At 47.4% G+C, this 22,751-nt stretch overlaps 2 protein-coding genes across 4 annotated transcripts in view; both read right to left on the reverse strand.

The window, feature by feature from the left end:
• Positions 1 to 1,164: 1,164 nt before the first annotated feature.
• On the reverse strand, positions 1,165 to 12,926 carry BUB3 (BUB3 mitotic checkpoint protein). 3 transcript variants are annotated; one of them, XM_077877315.1, is made up of 8 exons: positions 12,751 to 12,911; positions 12,103 to 12,297; positions 11,229 to 11,298; positions 9,129 to 9,280; positions 6,283 to 6,441; positions 4,423 to 4,600; positions 3,736 to 3,952; positions 1,165 to 1,512 (listed from the first exon to the last, which is right to left on the reverse strand). In XM_077877315.1, exons 2-8 carry the CDS (start codon positions 12,295 to 12,297, stop codon positions 1,503 to 1,505), a joined length of 981 nt encoding a protein of 326 aa, XP_077733441.1. In that variant the 5' UTR covers positions 12,751 to 12,911; the 3' UTR covers positions 1,165 to 1,502. The 3 variants fall into 3 exon arrangements, with proteins under 3 accessions (XP_077733441.1, XP_077733440.1, XP_077733442.1); XM_077877314.1 differs by having other exon boundaries at positions 1,165 to 2,757; XM_077877316.1 differs by lacking the exon at positions 6,283 to 6,441 and having other exon boundaries at positions 1,165 to 2,757; positions 12,751 to 12,926.
• A 4,075-nt stretch (positions 12,927 to 17,001) lies between these two features.
• The window catches only part of HMX2 (H6 family homeobox 2), a 7,926-nt gene continuing 2,176 nt past the window's right edge, over positions 17,002 to 22,751 (reverse strand). The window contains exons 2-3 of the mRNA XM_077877019.1: positions 18,555 to 18,823; positions 17,002 to 17,655 (exon numbers count right to left, since the gene is read on the reverse strand). Coding sequence (XP_077733145.1) covers positions 17,102 to 17,655; positions 18,555 to 18,822 — 822 coding nt within the window. The 5' untranslated portion in view covers position 18,823 and the 3' untranslated portion in view covers positions 17,002 to 17,101. The remainder of the gene's footprint in view (positions 17,656 to 18,554; positions 18,824 to 22,751) is intronic.

Here is a 22,751-nt window from a genome sequence, read left to right on the forward strand (position 1 = left end):
GTGAAAGTCACTGTTCCAGAAGACCCAGAACTGAGGGCCAAGCCTGGAGGCTGCTGCACTCCCCAGATGGGTAAGGAGCAGTGGCAGCAGAAAGAAGAGTCATCAGAAGAGACACTTAAGGGATGCCTGTGTGGCTCGTGAGCCCCTGCCTTCGGCTCAGGTTGTGACCCCAGAGTCCCGGGACAGAGTCCCACGTTGGGTCCCCCGCAGAGAACCTGCTTCTCTCTCTCTCTATGTCTCTGCCTCTGTGTCTCTCATGAATAAATAAATAAATAAAATCTTTTTAAAAATCAACAACAAAAAATAAACACTTAGAAACAGTAAAGTGAATTAGGAGAAAGGAAATCGAGGAAAACATTAAGGTATTATACTTGGGTCATTTGGGGGAAAGGTGGCTCTAATCCTCAACAGACAAATTGTGAAGGACAGCAGATTAATAGGTCCACAAGGGAGGCAAGGGGACACATTCAGGTTGAGACACATCTGGTTTCTAGAGACGAGAGGACCCCAGATGGAAGTACAATGGCACTCCCACATCACGAACTCAAAACAGGTCCCCCACACTGCTTTAATTTTGGTCACCTTTCACAATACTGTATTAATTCACTTTCAGTTAAACAATGGTTTTAAATTTATGCTTTGTCCTCAACCAAGTGGTTATGACTCTAAAAAGCACATAATCGCACTAAAGAACCAATGCCATCAGTTAGTCCCTGACTATTACATTATTTACTATCCCAAGGGCTTCACTTTGATTTAGCATTTGATGGATAAGTACAGACGGGTCTGTCATTTGGCTCTGTGCGTGTGTGTACAGGGACTGTGCCAGCACAGGGACATGTGAGCCACACAAGCCCTGCCACACCAGCACTAGGGGAGTCATGCCAAAGGGTGCCCGTCAGCTGCCACACTTCCGTGCCCATTCTGTGAAGCTACACAGTTGGCTCAAGAGCCCTGCTGATCCAGCAAGAGGGCACAAGGGAAATGGCAGGACTCCAACAGATCACTTTAGCCAGGACTGAACCCCCAACGTACACCAGAATAGACATAATTAAAGGTAAAATGTCATCCCCACCAGGCCCTTGATGAAGCGAGTTTTGCTTTACAGAAGGCCTTTTTATAAAGTAAATTACATTAATTACCAACATTTAAAAACATGCAACATTTAAGGGTTCTGAATCTCTGATTTATTAGACAGCATGGAAATAACAGGTTTAGATTATTTTACAAAAAGAGTTCAAGCTACTCATAAACACAACTGGGCTTTCTGGGGGTAAAAACAATTCCTCACACCACCACACAAGGACACAAAGACTCCTCATCCTACACAAAGTCAGCATGAAAGGGCACACAGACAAGTTTTTTGTAAGACAGAACATACAAAAATCCACATACTAAATAAGGTGTCCACAATGACTATTAACGCATCCCTTAGGGGATAAGTATGTATTTGTAGGAAGCAAAACAAAGCTTGCCATAGAGAAACCACTTTCACGAGATGATTAGGTGGACCTGCAATGAAGAAAATACATTTCAAAAGATGGGTTCAGACTTACACTAAGTTTTCACTGACACGCTTACAAAAAAAAGACCTTTTTCTGTATCAAAAGAATTTTTAAAAAAACACATCATGGATAAATTTCAGTAAAGGTCCAAGTCCCATTCAAAAACATACATTTGCAAATAATGTAAATAAAACACCAAAGTTTGACAACAGAAATACTATTTGGAACTACCTAGAATAGGCCAAGCTAAGTTCGTGTTCTGCTTCAGGGCATTACATTAAAGTGAATCTCATTCTCACTATAATTTTTTTCTTTTTAACCTTAATCACCAGCGGCTGGGCAACTGAAATGGACATGAGAACTATATAAATGTCAGAGAAATATGTAAACCTCATTAATGTTTCCAAAAATTCATTTAGAGATAGAAACAGGTCCAAATAGATGCCTGTCTAAATGTACTGCAATTACGTTACAATTATTTTTCCAAATACACAGATATGCTCTGTCTTTTCTCAGCTCATTACTGACTCAAACAATTTGCCCTTCTGGGATCAATTGTTTGCTAATAAATAATTGTTTACAGTCACAAAATGAAGTTAGGAGGTTTTCTTATTAGTTTTCCTTCTGCACCCTAATAAGATTGAAAACTAGCTGATTCCCAGGAGTCTAACCTTAACCTTGCTTTGTTGAACAGCCCAGGAAACGATGAACCATCTGCTTCGGAAAATAATGGACGGCCAAGAGGAAATACTGTTTAATTGTAGATTAACCTCCTCATGAGGCAGTCTGAAGCAGCTTTCGAATTAGCAACTACAACCAGCAAAAGAAACAAATGGCTCAAGAGCCTTTTCCTCCACCATTTAAGGTCCAGAAAGAATGCAAAGGGATTTTTATTACCTATATTTATTTACAAACATGTATTTCCACAGTGGAAACAAAAATTATCAAGGTCAAAACTGATTCTCAAAAGTGGAATCACTGCCCTCCAATTTTGTTTGCCCAGAATACCTTTAATGTAACAAACCATCAAACGTCTCATGCACTTAAGAGTGTTTATTTAAAAAAAAAAAAAAAAAAAAACACCAATAGAAACCTCTTTTCCATTATTTTCAGGTTCTTATAATATTAAAATTAATATATTTCCCTGGTTTCTTTGTTAATAGTAATAAATCCACCATTGGGGAGTACGAATTGTTTTATTATCATCAACATGGCACTTAAGTAAATGAAATCTTGTCAAGTACATGGTGACCTACAAGTTCAAAAGAAAAAAGAACAGCATGAGATCAAAATGGCCGGCCAGGACAAGAAACACAAAAGTGAGAGATTAAATGCAAACACAGCCCTTTATCCAACAGGCTTCACATACTAAGTCTTTTCTAAAGTCAAACCTGTAAAAGTATGCATGATACTGAATATTTAATACTCTGCCCCCTTTCAGGGACTCAACCAATTTTACAAGGGTGCTAACCCATTTTAACTCAGAAAAGTAGAAGAATCCTAAAAACATTCAGTTATTCCATATTTATTGAGGCCTGGGTAGTGAGGGACAGAGTACAGGGACAAAGACCCATAGGGAATAGGCATTTTACAGTTTAACAAGAGCCTAAGGATCGGTTTTCCCTTAGGCCTGGTTCAGGTAATTAAGTAAAAAGCCTTGCCCTGTTAGTACCAAAAAAATGTAAATCATTCCTCTCTGTCAACAGTTACAACCAAGAGCCAAAGACAGCTATGAAAATTTCAAAACTATGGAAATTTGCTATTCTAGGCAAGGCCATATTACTCTGGGTTTCCCATAAGACCTGAAGGTCATTCACTTTGTGTAAATATTAAAGAAACAACTTCTGTGGAGAGGAAAGATTTTTGGCAGTTCAAATTCTTAAATATCTTAAATAGAATTTGCTAAAATAAATTATTCTTGAATTCCTCAACTTAATTTTGAAGCAATGAGCTAGTAATAACTCCAGAGATTCAAATAATAGTGCCTATTCAAGAAGAATGAGAGTTTGACATTCTTCTCTACCAAACAACTAGGCACAATTTTATCCATCAGACGTCTATCAACCTACGGATATTGAAAGCTTGGGAGAACAAGATAAAATCAACTCCAACCCTACAGTCAGCTGTAATATCGAGCAGGCATCAACAATGCTATTCATGAATTTAGAAAAATTAATAAATCCTGGGTTGAATGCAAGAAAAGGCTCAAATACAGGTGAAGCATACTCACTTGGGTTTTGTTTCTGCGTCTGTCACTTGGCGAATGAAGATACCATCTTCAGGATGTTCCGTGTCATCCATTTCATACATATACGACGATGCTATTGCAAGCGTGGTCCCGTCATTACTGAAGGCAAGGGACGCAATGCTGGTGGGGTACCGATGGAACTGGCACAGTCGCTTTTTGTTAAATGGATCCCAAATGTTTACGAATCCATCAGAGCCACCTGCAAGTCATTTCAAAAGAGGTAAAATGGTTCTTAAAAGCAGATAGAGAAAAAAACCATTATCTTAACGGTTAATTTTTAAGGTTGTAGAAATTACATTTTCCTCACAGAGGCTCGCACACAATTTTTACTCCCTGAATATCTGAAAAAACAAGCACAGTTTTTTTTTCAGAACTCTGCCTAAGCGTAAATGTTTCATGTCCAATTAAAGTAAAATTGTTGGGGCGCCTGGGTAGCTCAGTCGGTTGGGCATCAGACTATTGATTTCAGCTGAGATCATGACCTTGCGGTTGTAAGATCAAGCCCCATACTGGGCTCCGCGCACAGTGCGGACTCTGCTTAAGAGTCTCTTTCCCCCACCTCCCTCAGCCCCTCAACCCCTGTTCTCTTTCTACAATTAATTAATTAAAATAAAACAAAGTAAAATTATCATCTCAATGACGTGATGTAGGTGCACAGCCATACCGTACCTGTGGCAAACGTATTGTGGATGTTGTGAAAGGAAATGGCATTGACAGGGTAAATCTGCTCGATATTGTTCTCCTTTAGTCTGTGACACTTGAAGGCATACTTCTTCTTCTGTACCTCAGGGCTTGGGTCCAAGTACTCAACTGCCACTCGGCCCTCGATGGAGCTTAATACATAGCCCTGCCAAGAGGGAACCAGACAAGGACAAAAATTTGGACTCCAGCTTCCAAACACAAGGCACTAATTCCCAAATTTGAAATGAAAGGTATGAAATGAAATTCCCTGCATGAAAGAGGATTATTTCAGAAATGAAAGGTAAATACAGCCAGGTTTTAACCAGGTATAGGTTTTAAGCTATACTAACATAGCTATGACCAAACCAAAAGTTTATTACCCATTCCATAAAAAAATTACTACCACACCTAGTAATTTTGTCAAATCTAGACAAGAACTTTCAAGTGCTTCAGTATCATTTACTTGTTGTCTTGTCCAGAGGGTTCTCAAATTTGTTCCATCAGCTGGGTGTAATCCGCTGTGCTCTGTGCCTCTTCACCTCCAGCAACTCTAAGAGCTGTGTGTCCTTCAGGGCCTATCAGTGACCCACACCAACCAGAACACCACCCTTCCACCTCAGCCATTATCCCTTTTGCATTTAACTACAGCAAGTTGAGTTCACACACAAACACCACAGATTTTCAACAATGTTCAAAGTGGCTTACATTTCAAACCTTTTCTCACCTTTCCCTGAAATGACAACATGTGAAAAAAAAAAACTAAGAGAAAAGATAAATATAAACCCTGTATCTTATTTATTTTGTATTCTAAAGGTATGAAAAAGCATTATTCCTGAAAAACTACGTAGGGAGAAAACAAAAAATCAGTGGAATCTTAAACTTCCATTACCAACCAGAAACATGTTCTAACAAAGTTTTAGACATAAGACACAAAAATAATATAATAATATTTATAAATGCAAGGATATCTTAATCACACAGTTAAATCTTTAAAAGTCACTGCAATTCCTTACCTTCAGTGGAAACTTACAATTTCCTGAGAAAAAGAACTGTGATCACCATTTGAGGTGCTAACCTTTTGAGATAAAGGGTCAAGAGAATAACTGACATAATTGTATCCAACTCCTCAACCACTAAAGGACAGTGTAAGATTCCAAAGATATCTGCCGTTTTTAATGACTTTTCCTCTTGTAAAATTCTTCTGGCAGCTGACCCCACCACCAACTCTCCTTCAAACTTTAAGGATTTGAGGGGAGAAGGGGCTTGCTAATAAACAGAGCAGCCTTGTTTAGCAAGGCTAAACCGGATAAAGGGAAGGGAACCCACTCCTGTTTCAAGAAGTAGCCATTACATAAGGAGTATCGCCTTCTCTAATCTTATTGGCATTCTTAAAAAACAAAAACAAAAACAAAAAAAACACAAATTCTACTGTCAGACCAGCTAAAGAACTCTATTAGTATCAGAGTTACAAATAGTCAAAAAAAAAAAAAAAAGAGAACAGCAAATTCCATAATCCTAAATTTCCAGATTTAAATTTGAATTTACTGGTTTGGTAAATTAAGATATACGCAAAACTCTCTGATAACCCTGTACCTGTCAAGCATCCTGAACCAAGGAATCAGAAGACCTGTATTCAAACCACTACTAGATTACTTAACCTCTCTGAACATCAAGGTCTTCTCTCAAACTGGGGCAACACACTAGAACACAAGGCTTTCGAAAATGTATCTGACAGCAAATTCTAAACCACTACTCAAAAATTTAAAAAGCAAAGCTTTAAAAGGCAGTGATCAATGAGATCCTTTCACTTTCAAATTCGAAAAAGGCGGGTAGGGAGTAGGCCAGTACCTGCTTGTTTGGGAATGCTCGTATGCAGCGAGTCTGGTACTTCAGGCTGGACTCGCGGCGCTGCTGCACATAGCCCATGTTCCGTAAGTCCCACACCAAGACTCTGCGGCCTGCAGTGCCCACAATCAGCCGGTCTCCAGACACTGAGAGGGTATATACCTTTCAAGAAAGACCAAACTTACTAAATTCTACCCATTTGCCTAAACAGAACATTTTGTCCCCCGACAAGTCCAATAATCATAAAACCATTAAAAAGTTAGCTGATCAGGTTCTCAAACACAGGTATTAAATTTTAAATACTACAGTTACACAAACTAAGTAATGTGCACAAAATAATCAACCCAAAATATTCTTAATACTTAGCCAAGCATCATATACTGTACATTCTAATTCTGCAAAAAACATTTTTGAAGACGATTCTCTTGGTTACTAAAACAAATTCAACTATTAAGCGATTTTTCCAGCCTTCCTGCTTCATTTAGTAGCAATATAAATGTGCAGAAAAACACTCAAGAAATAGACAATAAAGTCATAAAACACATTCAAAATACCTCTCAATAGGCTTCTAGCTTTTCACACAATAATCATTTCCAAGTTATTTTTTTATGACCACCTTTTAAAAAAAAGATTTCATGTTGAACTCTAAAAATCTTTATTTTTCTCAGCTGTCACACTGAATAAATAGGCCTTTCTAAGAAGAATGAAGGAGTCATCATTAATTAGCTGTTTAGTTGCTTTGGGTGGCATGTGAACTCAAAATTAAAACACAAGGATAGTGGTCTGGCATGTGACAAAACATATTCTTATGCCCTGACATCCTACTAAACACTCAAGACAACGTTCCTCCTTAGTGAAAATTTGAAATGCATTTTCTCCCTTAAAAGCATTTATTTTCCCCCACATAATGCCCTTTTTACAATACAGAAAATTTTTCTGCAAAAAATTCCTTTATAATACATCAGAATTCCCTACAAGTATTTCAAGTGGTTTGTTTTCAAATATGTCCTTTGGGAACCAAACAGATAGCAAACTCATGAAAATGGCACCAAAATTACTTTCCTGATCATGTTAAATAATTTTTTTTAATCTAGACTTCAGACAAAGAATTGTATTCTGGTTATTACTTTCAACCAAGAAGCAACTCTAATTTAATCTGATTTATTAATATTTTAAAACCTGAAGAATCACTACTAAAAAATGAAGAGAGCCTATGGCCTAGTAAGACCTCTCTTTATAACATTCAGTAACTAAACCACAAGGTCAGTCATCCCTAACTTAAATATATACCACGACCCCAAAATACCATGTTACATTTAATGATACAATAACCCAAGGATCTCTACAACCGGGCCTTAAAATTCAACAACTAATTTGACTAAGGAAAAAATTTGAAAGATTCAAAACAGTAGACTCAATATAAGCATATTTAAATAAGAGAAATGTAAGACCTACCACAGTTTATTCAGAAAACACAATGTTTGTAGAAAAATGGAAATTAACCTGAGACATGTAAAACGCCAAACTTAAAAAATACAGAATCCAGAAAGAGATCGATTTATAACAGTACAATCAGATTGGGAATTTTATCTTAAATCTTTACTATACAGGTGACACACAAGCTTCTAATAGGGCTTTCTATCCCCACTGATCGTAAATCATGTGAAACCACTGTCATGCTACTGACTAGGTATATACATTTATCAAAGAAAGTATTAAAAAAAGTGACATAATGAACCTTGCTGAACCAATAAGCAGCTTGATTCAGTGTGGCTGTCCATTATACCATATTCTGTCAGCAATTTATCACAGCTCTTAACATGTTACATGCAACCATAAATCAAAACTAGAAACAATGCAATTATTTTATTCTGAACAAAGGTCTTGCCAGGAGTAGATTCGACTGTGATGTGACAGAAATAATGGCTCTTTGGATGCACTACAGTATATAATGATGGCTAACAGGAACTGAATAGTATATTTACACTAAGGAAATAGACTCAAGTGAAGGATACCTTTAAAGTGCTAAAACAATCAATCTTTAAAATTAACTACCACCTGATAAGGTCTGATGAGGATACAGCAAGAATGCTCAATTATACTTTCGTAGTACAGGATCAAAAGGTTAAAATAATACACAAAGTTTCGCTTTTAAAAAGCTTCTTTCAGGAGAGCCTTCAAATGAATCTGTCAACATTAAAAATAAATAAATACATAAATAAATAAATAGCAAAACCCAGAGAGTACCGGACATCTTTCTCACTAACCTCGAGTAATAACCCATTCCACCCTCTTAAAAGTCCACGCAAATGAAACTTCAGGTCGTAAGTGAAAATGAGTGATGCTCTGTCCCACTTCCTGGTTTGGGCATGTCAAACCCAATTTAAGGCAATCCAACAGTCTTTGCTAAATGACTTCTCTGAAAAGACATGGAGTTGCTTCTCAGTCCTGGGATTTAAGGCATTAACAATACAGAGCAGTGGGTTTATTTAAGGGAGGGAGTACTATCCAGTACAAAGATGACGACAAATAGAAAAAAATGCTGACCCAAATACCAAAATCCGATCCCTATGCTTCAAAAAAAACAAAAAAACAAAAAAACAAAAAAACACAACTAAAAAAACAAAAAAAAAAAACTTTTTTTTTTTTTTTAAGTAATCTCTACCCCAATGTGGGGCTTCTACTCAATCCCAAGATCAAGAGTCATGTGCTCTATTGATTGAGCCAGCCAGGCGCACCCCTTATCAACTCTTAATTAACCTTCAAATTCAACACCATATTCATCAAACATGTATCAAGTCAAATCACACCAAAGATGCTAATTCCTATTATGAATGTAAAGAGCCTACCTTTTCAGGCTGAGAGAAGGTCCCTGCATTACAAGGAGTTCTGGGATCCCACAATTTAACTGTCTGATCCCAACTCCCTGTCACCATCACATTCACTTCTGGACAGTATTCAACACATCTGATAGGGGCATCGTGGGTTCCAACAAGATTTTCTACAGGCAGGAAAAAAGAAAAAAAAAAAAAATCAACCCAGCTTTACTACCACCTCCACTAAAGAAAGATTCCTCAAGTGAACAATAGAAAAAAACATTCTTTAAACTGTAATGAATCTGCTTGCACCAACTTGATGAAAATGTCTGCATACAGAAAAATTTCTCCATGGCTACAAATAGTCATCCATTCCTCTCTGTTCACCTTACAATGCATAGTTTGATTCGCTGACAATGGTACATACCAAAGGCTGACTTGAATTTCACATTACATTAAATTGGCAGTATATCAGTTTTTTTCCTCACTTGAGTCTAGATTCCTTAAAATCAGAAACCTTGTTGAACTCTATAGTTCTACTGCAGGTTCTGATACAGGGTAGGTACTCAAATACCCACTAAATGAACGAATGAGTAGAGAACTCTGGTCTTCTGAATCTGGATAAAACTTATTGCATTAAAGCCAATGTTTATAACTTATTTACAGGGTTATTATCTCAAAGCTGGGGATAAGGAAGGTGGGGAGTCTCATGATTAGTCTACTTGGTTTTCACAGTGGGTCAAATTTCCAACAATTTCTTTCAACTTCAACTCTTCACGGTATCTCATTCATTCATTCAACTAACATCTACTAAATGTCTAGTATGAGCCAATATCTATGCCACATGCTAAGGATATGACAAAGAACATGTGGTCCTCATCCTCAAACAGGAAAATTGCCTATTTAAAAAATGTATCATTTAAACAAACAAAAAAAAGTACTTCCTGAAGTTCAACAATGACCTCTTGAGAATAAACAGCTAATTCCCTTAATTATGGTCTCCATACCAAAAATCTTTATATTTCAGTGGTTTGCTTCTCCTAAGTTTTCCAACAAACAGGGCTGAAACCTGTAAGCTAACTTACTATATAGAAGAAGCTAACAAAACCAAGCAATTCTGCAGTTCTAAGCTATATAACAAAGTAACTTTAATGAAATAGACTCTTTTAAGGTTTTTTTGTGGGTTTTTTTTTTAACAAAATATTGTGCCCATCTTCTTTCCACCCTCCCATTGTCCAGCTCATCCTCAGCTGGTCATCTCTCTATGCCTTGCCAATTGCTTCAAGTACACCCACACCTAATGTATGCACATACAAAAAACATTTTTTTTTAAATTTTATTTACTCATGAGAGAGACAGAGGCAGAGACACAGGCATAGGGAGAAGCAGGCTCTATGTAGGGAGCCTGATGTGGGACTTGATCCTGGGACTCTGGGATCACGCCCTGGGTCAAAGGCAGGTGCTAAACTGCTGAGCCACCCAGGGATCCTCCCCCCGAAAATTTTTTATGTCCAAGAGTTCTGTGCATTTGAAGTCCATTCCATTTCTGCTCTGCTCCAAAGTCACCACAAAAAATTAGTTAAATCACTTCTTAGCTGGGCCTCTAAGAAATTAACTAAAAGAAAATGTGTCATTATTCACTTAATAAATGCAACTGAAGCATATTCTATGCTAATAATCACACATACAATTCATATAATAGCTGAATAGGAATGACTATTTTATAGTATCAGATTTTTAAAAACCTATTTTTCTTCGATCTGAACTAAATATCATAAGCTTCTCAAACATGTCCCGGAAAATCCTAACAAGCAGTAAAATACCAGGGGATCCAGTCCACTCCTGAGGACAGGTAAAGGTCAAATACTTGCTGGTAATTTCATGTAAACACTTAGATGGAGATCCTAATGGCATTGAATTTACTGAGAAAAATGCATGCATAATGTTTTGTGATCCCTAACTTAATGGTTACCAGTTAAACAAAAAAAAAAAAAGCCCTAAATTTAAGCCACTTCTACTTGTAAACAACTTGGGAACTGGGCAATTCAGGAACCAACTCTTCCTAAATAAACATGAACACTTGAGGACGCTAGCTGAGGAGACAACAAACTGTAAAAACATGGCCACGTTTACCTTGATCGGTGTTCAAATCGTGCATTTTCAATTGATGGTCTAATCCCCCACTCCAAGCATGTGTTGGATCCTACAAAATAAAAGTTTCAAGCCATTCAAAACTTGCAGACGTTTACAAAGTGTTTCAAAATTCTGGTTTCTACAGCAACTGTCCACTTTATGCCCCGGATGATGTACACTGGCTTCACACACACACCCCCACACTAAAGCAAATGAGTGGTCACCAAAACTACAACAGCAGATTAAGGAAGGGACCGCTCTTTCACCACACCGGCTGACAGCACATAGACTTTCCTATTTCCTAAAGATTTTTCTACTTATTTATTCATGATAGACGCGTGGGGGGGGGGGAGGGGGCAGAGACACAGGCAGAGGGAGAAGCAGGCTCCATGCAGGGAGCCTGACACGGGACTCGATCCCGGGACCCCAGGATCGCGCCCTGGGCCAGGGGCAGGCGCTACACCGCTGAGCCACCCAGGGATCCCCTCCTATTTCCTAGTTAGATGCAAAAACAAAAAAAACACCTTCCTCTTGATAAACGACCCAATTTTACTGCCTTGCTGCAGATTCCAAATACGAATGCCATCTACCCAGAAAGTTTGTAGGGTTCCTCTCTTTGAAAGAGACGGGGAGTTTCCGACGTCTGCATGACCCAACCCTCCCCCTCCAACCCCCCATCCCCGGCTCCCCTGAGAAAACAACAACAACAACAACAACAACAACAACGGTATTTGGCTCCAGACAGCGTTCAGGAAAATCTTAAGAGCTGCCCATGATCACCGACAGGAGCTCCTACCGGATGCGGGCAGAGGGCCGCCGCGGCCACGGGCGACCCTGAAACAAAGAGGGCGGGTGCGCCCCGGGGGACACCTACGTAGAAGGCGCAGTCGAGCACGGCGCCGGTGTGCTGGTACTTGAGCCGCATGGAGTTGGCCGGCACATCGTAGAGGCGCACCGACGTGTCCCAGGAGGAGACCAGCAGGAACTGGGAGGTGTTGGGGCTGAACTTCACGGAGGAGATGCCGTCCTCGGGCGGCTGGTTCAGCTTGAACTCGTTGGAGCCCGTCATCTACGGAACAAGCGACCCGTCAGCCCCCCAGGCTCCGGGGCGTCGGGCGGACTGCAGGCCGGGCCGCGGGGAGGGCTTCGCGGCGAGGGGGGTGCTCCCCGGCGGGGCGGGGCGGGGCGGGGCGGGGGGGGGCACCCGGAGAACGGCGGCGGCCCGGCGTCTGCGCCTGCGCGGTCGGGGGCGCCCCGCCCCCACCCCGCCGCCCCCGCCGCCCCGCGCCCCCGCGGCGCCCCGACCGGCCCGGCCCGCGCCGCGGCGCCCCCGGCTGCAGCCCCCGCACAGCCCCCGCACAGCCCCGCTCCCCGGCCCCTCGGCCGGGCCTACCGCCCCGGACGCTCCTAAAAGAAAGAGCGACGCAAGCGAAACGGGCCCCCCGCGCACGGCGCCGCCGGCTCGGGGCCCGGGAGGCCCCCGCGGAGCCCGCCCCCGCGTCCCGCCGCCGCGACCCGCTACCTTGGCCTCCGCTCAGAAGCACCTCGGCCGCCGCCGCCGCAACCTCCCTGCTTCCCTCCGAGCACTCGCGGGCTGGGCGAAAGAGGCGGAGAGGAAGCCCCAGCGTACGGCTGCCATTGGCTAATTTCAAACGCCAACGTCTCACTCGAGGCAGCCAATTGGTCCGCTCGGAGGCCCGGCGTCGGTCAAGCCAGCCATCTTGTTCCGGCTCAAAGGCAAACCGCGGCTTTTCCGATCACATGGTCTCTCCTCCCGGCCCGGCTGCGGCGCCCGCGCACGTGAGGGACGAGCGGGAACTACAACTCCCAAAGTGCACCGCGCGCCGAGCCTGAGCTCAGGCTCTCACCCACCCGTGGGCGGCGCGCTGGGAAATGTAGTTTCCCTACGCCTGGCGGGTCCTCAGACTAGTAGGCGGGAAAGATGCTCTTTCCAGTTGGACCAGTGGCGCAACTCTCAGCCTTTAGGGCTCAGGAACCTCATTTAAGTCAATACTTCTAAAAAGCTAAATTATTCTCCCTTTCACCAGATATGCATATACCCATGAAGTTAACCAATAAATGGAGTGGAAATATTTGCTCTAATCAATTGTGTTACTTTGCCTTGGTTTGTTCTCAGTTCCTGGAGTTTCCACCTGTGAACCAGGGTCTCACATTTCCCAGTGTCTTAAGATCTATTCATATCGTAGAAACTCATCCTTATTTATACTATGCTTTATCCTTCCATTCCATCTTTCTGCAAACATTTATGGAACAGCCGCTGAATACCAGGCCTCGTGGGAGCCTCTGGGATGATGCATTAATCAGACAGTCCTTGCTCTGGGGGTCGGGGGGGGGGGGGGGGGGGGGGGGGGGGGCCTGTTCAGAAGGGTGGACAGACTCCAAAACAATTACTCTGCAGTGGTTAAAGCTCAAGAGTTTCTGTATCTTTAAGCAGAAGATTAAAATGATAACTACAAGCTTCTCCCCTCTTTGACTTCCCCCAACCCAAAAACTCCCTAGAGTTAACAGGCTCAGTTTGTTCTCCTTAACTGTCTCTAGACTCCTCCAGAAATAGGAGAATCAAGCTGGTTGCTTTTGTAACTTACTTGATCTCTATGAAAGAGAAGTAATTCTTAATTTATAACTAGAATGCTGGACTCAGTTACTCTTGAGTATCAAAAGCTCATTGACAATTTTCAATTTAACTCATACTGTGACCTCTTTTTAAATGCCTTTTGTGAAAAAAAATCCTATTTTATTAGGTGATTTTGTATGAAGTGGAAGGAAATTGTTGGAGTTAAACTGTTTAACTTTTAAGGTACATTGATAGAGGAAAAGTGTTGTTGGCCTTTACCCATTCACAGACCCTACCCAGGTGCATTTCTTTTTAGGATTCTTGACACAATAAACACACACACAGTAACCACCCTTCTGCCCACTGTGTTGATATTACTGCTACAATAACAGATTCTTGCCCTCCCTCATCGCCAATCCTCATACTTGGTTCTCTATCTTTTCTCTTTCAACGAGTAAATGGCGAGGTTAAGAATTTTAAAATGCAGTGCCTTGCCTCCATTCTAACTTTGGCTAAATAATTTTATCTCCAAATAATTCTATTTGGTTCCCTTTCCCAGTTGTTTATTTAATTCTATTAGAGTTTCAAGATTCTGAGCATGAATTATCTGCTAATAAAATCTAAGTGTATTTCATTATACAGTGTGTGTATGATTCAGGTCCCTCTGGGCACGCAGTTGCAGCCGGACTCTATTCGAGTTTTAAGAAACGTCAATCTTTTAAATCCAGTTTACAGCCTGAAAGGAGGCTGATGATTTTGCTGATTATTCAAATGAATTGATAGTCTTGAGATAGGAGATCTGGCCACAATGGAGTCTTGAACATTTTAAATCCAAATGCAAAGTCGTGTGTATGTGTGTGTGTGTGTGTGTGTGTGTGTCTGTGTGTGTGAGAGAGAACCTCTTACCTGTAAGAGGAGGGAATTTCTAGAAACTAATTGCACTGTTGGATCACCTTTGCTAATTCCTGGGTTAGTAAAAAGATAGAAATATTCACTATATGATAAACCAGAAAAGGGTCATCCCCGAAATCTTAAGGGCAAAATCACTCTGCCATTTAACAGCCTAGAGTGGCTAGAGAAAACCACATCCTATAAGAGAAGTAAGCGTAAGTAGAATATAGTGACCCAATACTGTTAAAACCATCATCTCTTGACAAAAACATAATCTATCGAAATGCAGATAATAATGAGATAGATGGGATATTCCTATATAAATAGTTCCTTGAGCAAATTGGTTGTTTCTGCGTGGAATATTCAAATAGCAACTTTAAAAGACAAGAAGAACTTAAAGTGCGTCATTTGGAAAGAAAAAATTCTTTGAAATAAAATATATGCAGCAAATAAGTCAGAAGAAAACGGATCCAGTGCCACTTTTGATTTCTCTCTGTCTATACAATATTTACCATGGTTCTCAGCAAGTTCTAGGGCTCAGTAAATATATATAGTGAATTGATATCTACTGGAGTGAAGTAAGTGGGCTAAAACTAACTTCGCATCTGCAGATGTGTTCTTGGATAACATCCCTCTGACGTCATCTTGAGAGAGAATGTAATTTCCATGAAATCTTTTGTGAGACGAAAACAACGAGACCTCGAAATGGACAAGAGACCAAGCACTTTCAGACAATACTGCAGGTCATGTAGTCGGTTTACAGATAGCCTGTACATTTTCATAAAATGCTAATAATCTGGATTTCTCTGGGCTCGGAGACAAGTCTATCTATCGCGCTAATGCTTTCCTTCTAGAGAATGCGGTCGCATTCCCAGCACCCTTGCACCGGCTAAGGGGGCCTGGGGACAGGAGGCAGGAGGGCCGGGGAGTTCTCCCCACGTGACACCGAACCATCCTCCTCCCGTAAGCTCCAGCCATTTTTTCCGACGTTTTACACGGAACTGGTGGCTGCGATCAAATACTGCAAAACTCTGCGGTGTGCATGACCGTCGCGCTGCGGTTCTCTGGGAGCCGCGCCCTGGCAGCCCGCGCGCGGCGGCAGGTGCTGGGGCGCAGCAGCCGGAGGGCACGCAGGCCGAGCTCCGCGGGTCCTTGCAGTGCGGCTGGCCACGTGCTTGCCCTTGACCCAGCCACTCAGCCACGCACAATGCAAACTGTAAACAACAACAACAACAAAAAAAAAAATTTTAAAAAAAAAAAAAAAAAAAAAAGCTTGCTTCCCGCGCTCTGTTTGCTAATCTCCAGCCTCGGATCCCTCCTCAGCCGAAGTGCCGTCCTCTCCGCGCCGGGTCCCCGGGCGGCTCGAGTCGCACCCCTGTGCCTTCTGGTCGGGAACCGTGCGCCGGCCTGGGGGACGCGCCAAGCGGGCTGTGAACCGGGTTCAGGCAGCGCCATCCCGCCTGACCGTCGCCCTTGGAAGGAGGCGCGTGGCACCGGCGGGGCCGGGACGCACGGCGCCCTGCTGCGGCCAAGCGCGCTCGCGGCGCTGGGAAGATGCTCGTCCGGGGAAGGCAGCGCTTCTGCAGGGAGGCTTCCCCGCCTTTGTCCCTCGCGGCGCGGGCTCCCGAGCTGGATGCCGGCGCAGGTGCGCCTCCGCCTGCGCCAGGTCTACGGGCACCCGGGACTGGAAGGGGGTGCAGCTGGGGCCCGCGTACCGCCTCGGCGGAGCCAAGGTCCCCACCCTTAACCCCAGGCCCCGTCCCACCCTCCCCGTTGGGCGAGCAGGACCTCTCCGGTCGCACGTCTGCCTCCACCGAAAAGCGAGAAATGCCGCGCGGTAGCACGCTGGGCAATCAATCTCACCAAAGTTAGCAACGATGCTTAAAATGTTTTATTTTTTCTTTGTTTGTTTACCTCTTTAAAAATATTTACAGATCTGAAATCTTCCCCCTTTCGCCCCTACCCATCCTCGGGACGAGGAAATCGAAAAGAGGCGTTGCGATAATTGTCCAAAGCCCCCGGCTGTTGTGCGTGTGCATGTACGTACATACAGGTGTATATATACGGGGAGAGGAGTGTACCTGGTTTGGTTGGTGTTTTTCTGACTTTCCCTCCCCGCCCCCTACCAATCAATGTAGATTATTTGGCCGAAACTCCCTTTCCCACCGCCACCCGAGAACATCCCCTCCAAAATGGTTTTCAAAGCGCATCGGTTTGTTTTGGGTAGCAAGCAGGCGATCTGGCTTGAGAAGTTGCCGATAAATACCCGAAACAATCAAAACAAAAGAGCAGGGCAGAGGCCATAAATAAGAGATAATGAATACACATGGTGTATTTCTTAGTATTTCTGGCAACAGCCCGCCGCGCCCCGGAGCGCCGGGAGGGGGCGGCGGGAGGCGGCGGCCGCTCAGTAGTCGAGCTTGTTGTAGAGGTTGTAGAGAGGTAAGGCCGAGAGGTTGCTGCCCGGGTAGTAGAGCGGCGCGGGGAAGGCGAGCGAGCGCGGCACCGGCACGCGCAGCAGCGAGCTGTCCCGGAACACGAGCGGCATCCCCACGAGAGTCTGCGCCGACGCGTGTGCCATGTTGGCCGCCTCCAGCTCCGCCGAGAGCTGCCGCTTCCACTTGTTGCGGCGGTTCTGGAACCAAGTCTTGACCTGGGTCTCGGTGAGCTGCAGGCTGGAGGCGAGGCAGGCGCGCTCCGAGCTGCTCAGGTAGCGCTTCATGTCGAAGGTGGACTCGAGCTGGTACACCTGGCTGCGCGAGAAGACCGTGCGCGTCTTCTTCTTGGCGGCGCCCGCCTGCCGCTCGGCGCCTCCGTCCCGCGGCCGCTCGGGCCCTGGCGACGGCGAGCCCGCGGGCAGGAGCCTCTCCTTCTCCTCCTTAAAGTCCGGGTGCGAAGCAGAGAGGAAAGGCGTGCGCTCCGAGCTCGCCGGCCCCGCGCCGCCGCCGCCCTTGGGGGTACCTGGAGAGGGAGAGCAGGCAGGAAGGCATGGACGGGGGGAGCCTCCGGACCCCCCAGCCCCGGCCGAGGCCAGGGCGATGCCAGGCGGCTGCAGCCCCGGTCCCATCCCCTTCCTCTTCTCCCTCTCGCTGGAACCCAGCGCCCGGCACCCCGGCCTTGAAAAAGCAACGGGACCCAGCGCCTTCCAGTACGGGGTCTCCCTCTGCGCCCCCGGCTTCGTGGAAAGGACATGTGGCAGCAGGGGGAGGAAGTCTGCACGGGGTGCATTAGCATCATTTTAAAAGGTGATTTTGCCTCCTGATAACCGAGCTGGAAGGGTTCCCCGAGCTTTATAGTGTGGCATCATTTCACAGGCCGTTTGTTCGGAAATCACGCTAAGGACCAACGCGGGGCTCCCCTTCGTCAGTGTTGTAAAGAGGAACCATCTCTGAAAGGCACCATTGTCAATCATCTTGGAGTGGTAATCAGGCCGGGGGGGGGGGGGCGGGCAGAGGGGGGGGAGAGGAGGAAAAAAGAAGCTGGAAGAGATTGCGGTAGAGACAGATGGACCGCTGGGACCCGACTTCTAGACCTCTTGTTCGGAAAGTATCCGACCGATGTACAAAGGGGACACTGAGGGCAGGGCCGTGTGTGCGGCCCGCCCCGGACCAGCCCGCGGTGGTACATTCTCCTGCCAACCCAGCCGTCTCCGAGCCCGCGCCGCGCGAGGTCTGTGTTCCCGTCACCTCCCGAGCCCCCTCCGGGAGGAGGAGACAACAACGCGCGCGTGTGCCCTCCCTCCTCCCTGGACCCCGGGCGGGCGGCCGGGGCTCTGGCCAGAGGGGACCTGGATGGACCCCGGCACAGCTTCCCTCCCCTAGAGCTTGCTCGCGGCCGACCCGGCGGCGGGCGATCCTTACCCAGGCAAGGAAAGGGGATGGGGGGGTGATGCTTGGGGCCCGGCTCCTTGGGGCCGCGCGGGTCTGGGCAGAAGCAGGCAGGTGCCTTCCAGCCGTCGTCCGGCTCCTCCTCCTCCGAGGACACGGACAGGCTGCGCTTCCTGGCCGGCCAGCCGGCGGGCTCCCGTGGCACCTCCGAGGGGCCCCCGCCCAGGATGGACTGAATGGTGAAGCTGGAGACGCCGCCGGCCGCCGGACACCCCTTGCCTGCATCTTCCTTGCTGCCCATCCTGGGTTCATAAGAAATCGGAGGAAACCAAGAACTCCCTTTAGAGACGATCTGGGTGGAAGGTGGTGCAGGCAGGCAGGCGGGGGGAGGGGCGGGGAGGGGAGCCGGGGGGAGGGGGCGGCGAAGCTGGCGAGGCGTCCCCTTTGCGCGGGGGACACGCGGGCACGGGATGGCTGCGCGGGGACCCCTGCCTGCCCGGCTCTGGGTGCGCCCGCCCAGCCCCGCCGCGAATGCCCCTTCCTTGCCCGCCAGCTCGCGGGGTCTCCGCCGGCGCGGAGGTGGCGCGGCCTCATTTGCATAGAGGTTACCCGGCCGCGGCCAATCGCAGCGCCGCCGAGCGGCCCCGGAAATTTTCAAAAAGCCCAGGCCCTGCACGCAGCCACTGTGCGCCCCGGAGCGCGCCGAGACCCCGGCGGGCATCTGCTGTGTCCAACCAGGCACTGCCTGGCGGGCAGCAGCACAGGTTCCAGCCCACGCCCCCGGCCACTGTGGCGACTCCCACGGCCCGGACTCTGGCCCTCTGGAGGGGCAGGGGCGGCGCGGGGCTCCGAGCTGGAGTGGCCCGACGCCTCCCTCGAGCGATCGGTGGTCCTCGAACCGTCGAAGGAGCTCCTACAGGCTGCTCCAAGACCCTCCCCAGCCTCCCACCCCTTCTCCCCCACGGCGGGCGGCGGGGGTGCAGAGCTGGCACCCCAAGACCGCTGCGTCCCGCATGGGAGGGAGGGGGTTTAGGAGCATGCGCCTCCTCCGAACTGGGAGCTTAACTGGGAGTCCCAGGAACAGACAACTTCTGTGCATCCCAGCCTACAGAACTCACCCCTGTAACAGGCCCAACATGTTAGCCTGCATGATCCTTGGGGATGGGGAGGAGAGACCTAGATCTTGCTGCAAGGGATCCTGGTTCGAGTCCCAGCGCCACCATTTACAGACTGCGTGGAGTAGGACAAGTCCAGTCCCAGTTATACCCTCACTGCCCTCACAGGTGAAATGAATTTCTCAATAGCATCTCCACATTTCTCCCGTTTTGAGGAAGGCATCGGATAGGAGAGGAAAAGGCACCAAAAGCCCAGAAGCACTAGGAGATCATAATAGCTATTCTGTAAACTTGCTGAATAGCCCATGGCCCACCCTCTGTTTCACAAGTGATCCTCGGTTTTTGGCCAATATTGCAGGCCACGGAATTGCTGCCGAAATAGAAGCGCTTTGATGCTGGGAAGAAGAAGAAGGAGGTGAGAACAGGACATGGTTTTAGAATAAGGCAAAAATCTAACCAAATCTCACCCGGGTGACCTTGGGCACGATACTAAAACTTTCTGAGCAGCGGTTTCCTCCTTTCCCAAAATCCGAGGAAGCAATGCCCACCTCCAAGAAGTTAGCTTAGGTCAAAGTGGCCAACTCCAAGACGCCGGGTAAGTGTTCAAGAAACCGTGGTTCGTTCTCTCCTTGCAGTGGCCTCTAAGCCCCGGCTCTCGCCCCTTTAATTCCCAGATCGGCTGTTACTGGATCTAATAGCAGCCTGGTGCTGGCAAAACGGTACCAGGGCACAGTTGTCTACACAAGCATCGAGGAAACCAAGGTGAGGTAAGACCCCAAGGCGCTAAGGCAACGCCATCCTCCCGCGCTGCGACCTCGGGACCCATCAGCGGAGAGCTCCTGGGATATTCCCCCAAAAGCAACCAAAGTGATAGGAGACTCTGGAGTCAATCCCCACAAATGTCCAGACACTGCACCATGACGGTGCAGTTCCCTCCTCGCCCGCGCCGCGCGGGGTTATTGAGTAAAGCGCTTATAATATCATTAGCCGATGAGTTACCGACTGCAGCCCTACCCGTGGCAAAACCTCTCGCTACTTAACTCCTCGAAGGGCTCGTTAATGGGCTAATTGATTAGGAGTCGGCAGTGCAGCCGAGCAGGGGCAGGCGAGGGGGTGGAGGTAGGGGCTGTGCGCCTCGGCCCGGGAGGCCGGCGAGGGGCAGGTGCCGGCCTCCGTCACCGCATTAACCTCTTCAGGGCTCGGCGGCGGGGTCGAGACACATTACAAATGGTCAGCTTTAATCATGGTGTCAGCTCATTAACCCGGAAGGACCCGGCGCTGAAATACAATTTGTGCGCCCTCTGCGCGGCGGCGCAGGCTCGTGGGCCACTCGCAGCCTGTCCCGCGCGCTCCCGCAGGGTGGGGGGTAGAGGGGAGGTTCCTGGAAAGACCGAGCCCACTCTCACCCGCCTGCGGCCTCTCCGCCTGCCTCAAGCACCCTGAGTCGGCTCTGTCTCCCGCCCCTGGCCAGGCGAGGCGACCCCGAGGGACATTGGCCAAGCCGGAGAGCAGAGCTGGTTAGGCTCTGGGGAGGAAAGTGGAGTTGGTGGGGGGCATTGGTTTGACCCTGTTTACCTGGTGCTGACAACCTGGAACACGCCCGGAGCAGCCCATCGCTCTTCACTTTAATCCTCACTGCAGACCTATGGTGCAGACCTTCATCCCCATGCTACAGGCAGAGAAACTGAGGCCCAGCCCGAGCAGAGGAAGCAAAATTGAAGCTCAAGGTTGTTCCACTGCCAATACCAAGCCCCTGGGAGGTGGTGAGGGGTGGGGCAGGCTTTGGCATGGAGTTTGGAATGGCTGCTGCGGGGAAGACTGTGAGGACCTCAGCTATCTGGCCGCTGCCAGGGCAGATGTATGGGTGGGGTCAAGGGCCCACGGAGTTGGCCTCTGCCAGGGCAGGGGACCATGCGAGGTGGTAGCCTCTGGGGTGGGCCTTGGAGAAGCAGCTCCAAGGCCAGTAGTAGCGAGGGACTCCGGGTGGGGAGAGGGGTGTGGCGAGGGGGCTGACCCCTGCGGCCTGGTTTGAGAACTCAAAACTAGGAAACCACGCAGCCCCGCCACCCTACAACCTCGCCCCCGCCTCCCACCCCAGGCTAGTCTGGGAAGTCAAAAGGAGCCATCTGGCTTCCCTCGTACTCTGCTTGCTCGCTACTTCCTCTCACATTGACTGTCCGGTCTACACAGAGGTGCGCTATAGTTGAATCCTGCGTAGCCTCCACTACCTCCACACCCCACGTATCTTCAGATGCACATGCATTAAGCCACATGCACGCTCTTGCATAAACGCTTACGCATTCACACGCATTGAGTCAGCAGATTTTCGTTAAAATCTAGGGCACGTGCACACTCACATGTACACCCTCACACGTGCACTCGCACACTCTACCCTGAGCCAGGGAAGTGATGGTGGGCGCAGGACGAAGGCGGGGAGGCCACGACAGAGACCAAGCAGACTCTCGGCTCTGCCATCCGAAGGATTCTCCTCTGGGCTCTCCTTTGCAATTCCCAACTGGTCACCGGTCTCCCACCCTTCGTGCACTGATGACAGTCACCCCACAGGAGCCGGAAGGCCAAGACTTGATCTTCCCGCCATCCTTTTGTGGCATCTGGGGGTCCCCGACACCTCACCCAGAGCGCAGAGGCCCAGACGCCCTCTCCTGGGCCACCACAGCTGTAAAACACTCCCAAGAACCATCAGCTCCAGGAACCACCACCCACAGACACCCCGTCTCTCTGTCCTCAAGTGTGGCAATCTTTCAACTCTGCACCACCTCCCGCCCCACCCTCCTAGTCTGGGGATAGCTCCGCCCCTCCCTGCTCCATTCAGATTAACAGCCGGTACTCTGAGTATGGCCCCTCCTCATTTGGGGGATCCCTAGGAATTAGACACAGCCGCGTTCGAGGAATGATAAACTTTCCGAGACTGAAAGGACGCTTAAAGTTTAGGTCTTGAGATTATGCCACTGCTCAATATTAAAGCGGCCCAGAGCAAACTTGCCGAGGAGCCTAATAAAAATTGATCCTCTCTGCTCTGCAGCAGTTGGGAAATAGGCTGGCTGAGCCGGGTAATAGTGGAAGAAGGCTCCCTCCGAAATGACAGATGAAGTCA

The sequence above is a fragment of the Canis aureus genome, chromosome 29 (assembly GCF_053574225.1).
Source record: "Canis aureus isolate CA01 chromosome 29, VMU_Caureus_v.1.0, whole genome shotgun sequence".
NCBI lineage: Eukaryota > Metazoa > Chordata > Mammalia > Carnivora > Canidae > Canis > Canis aureus.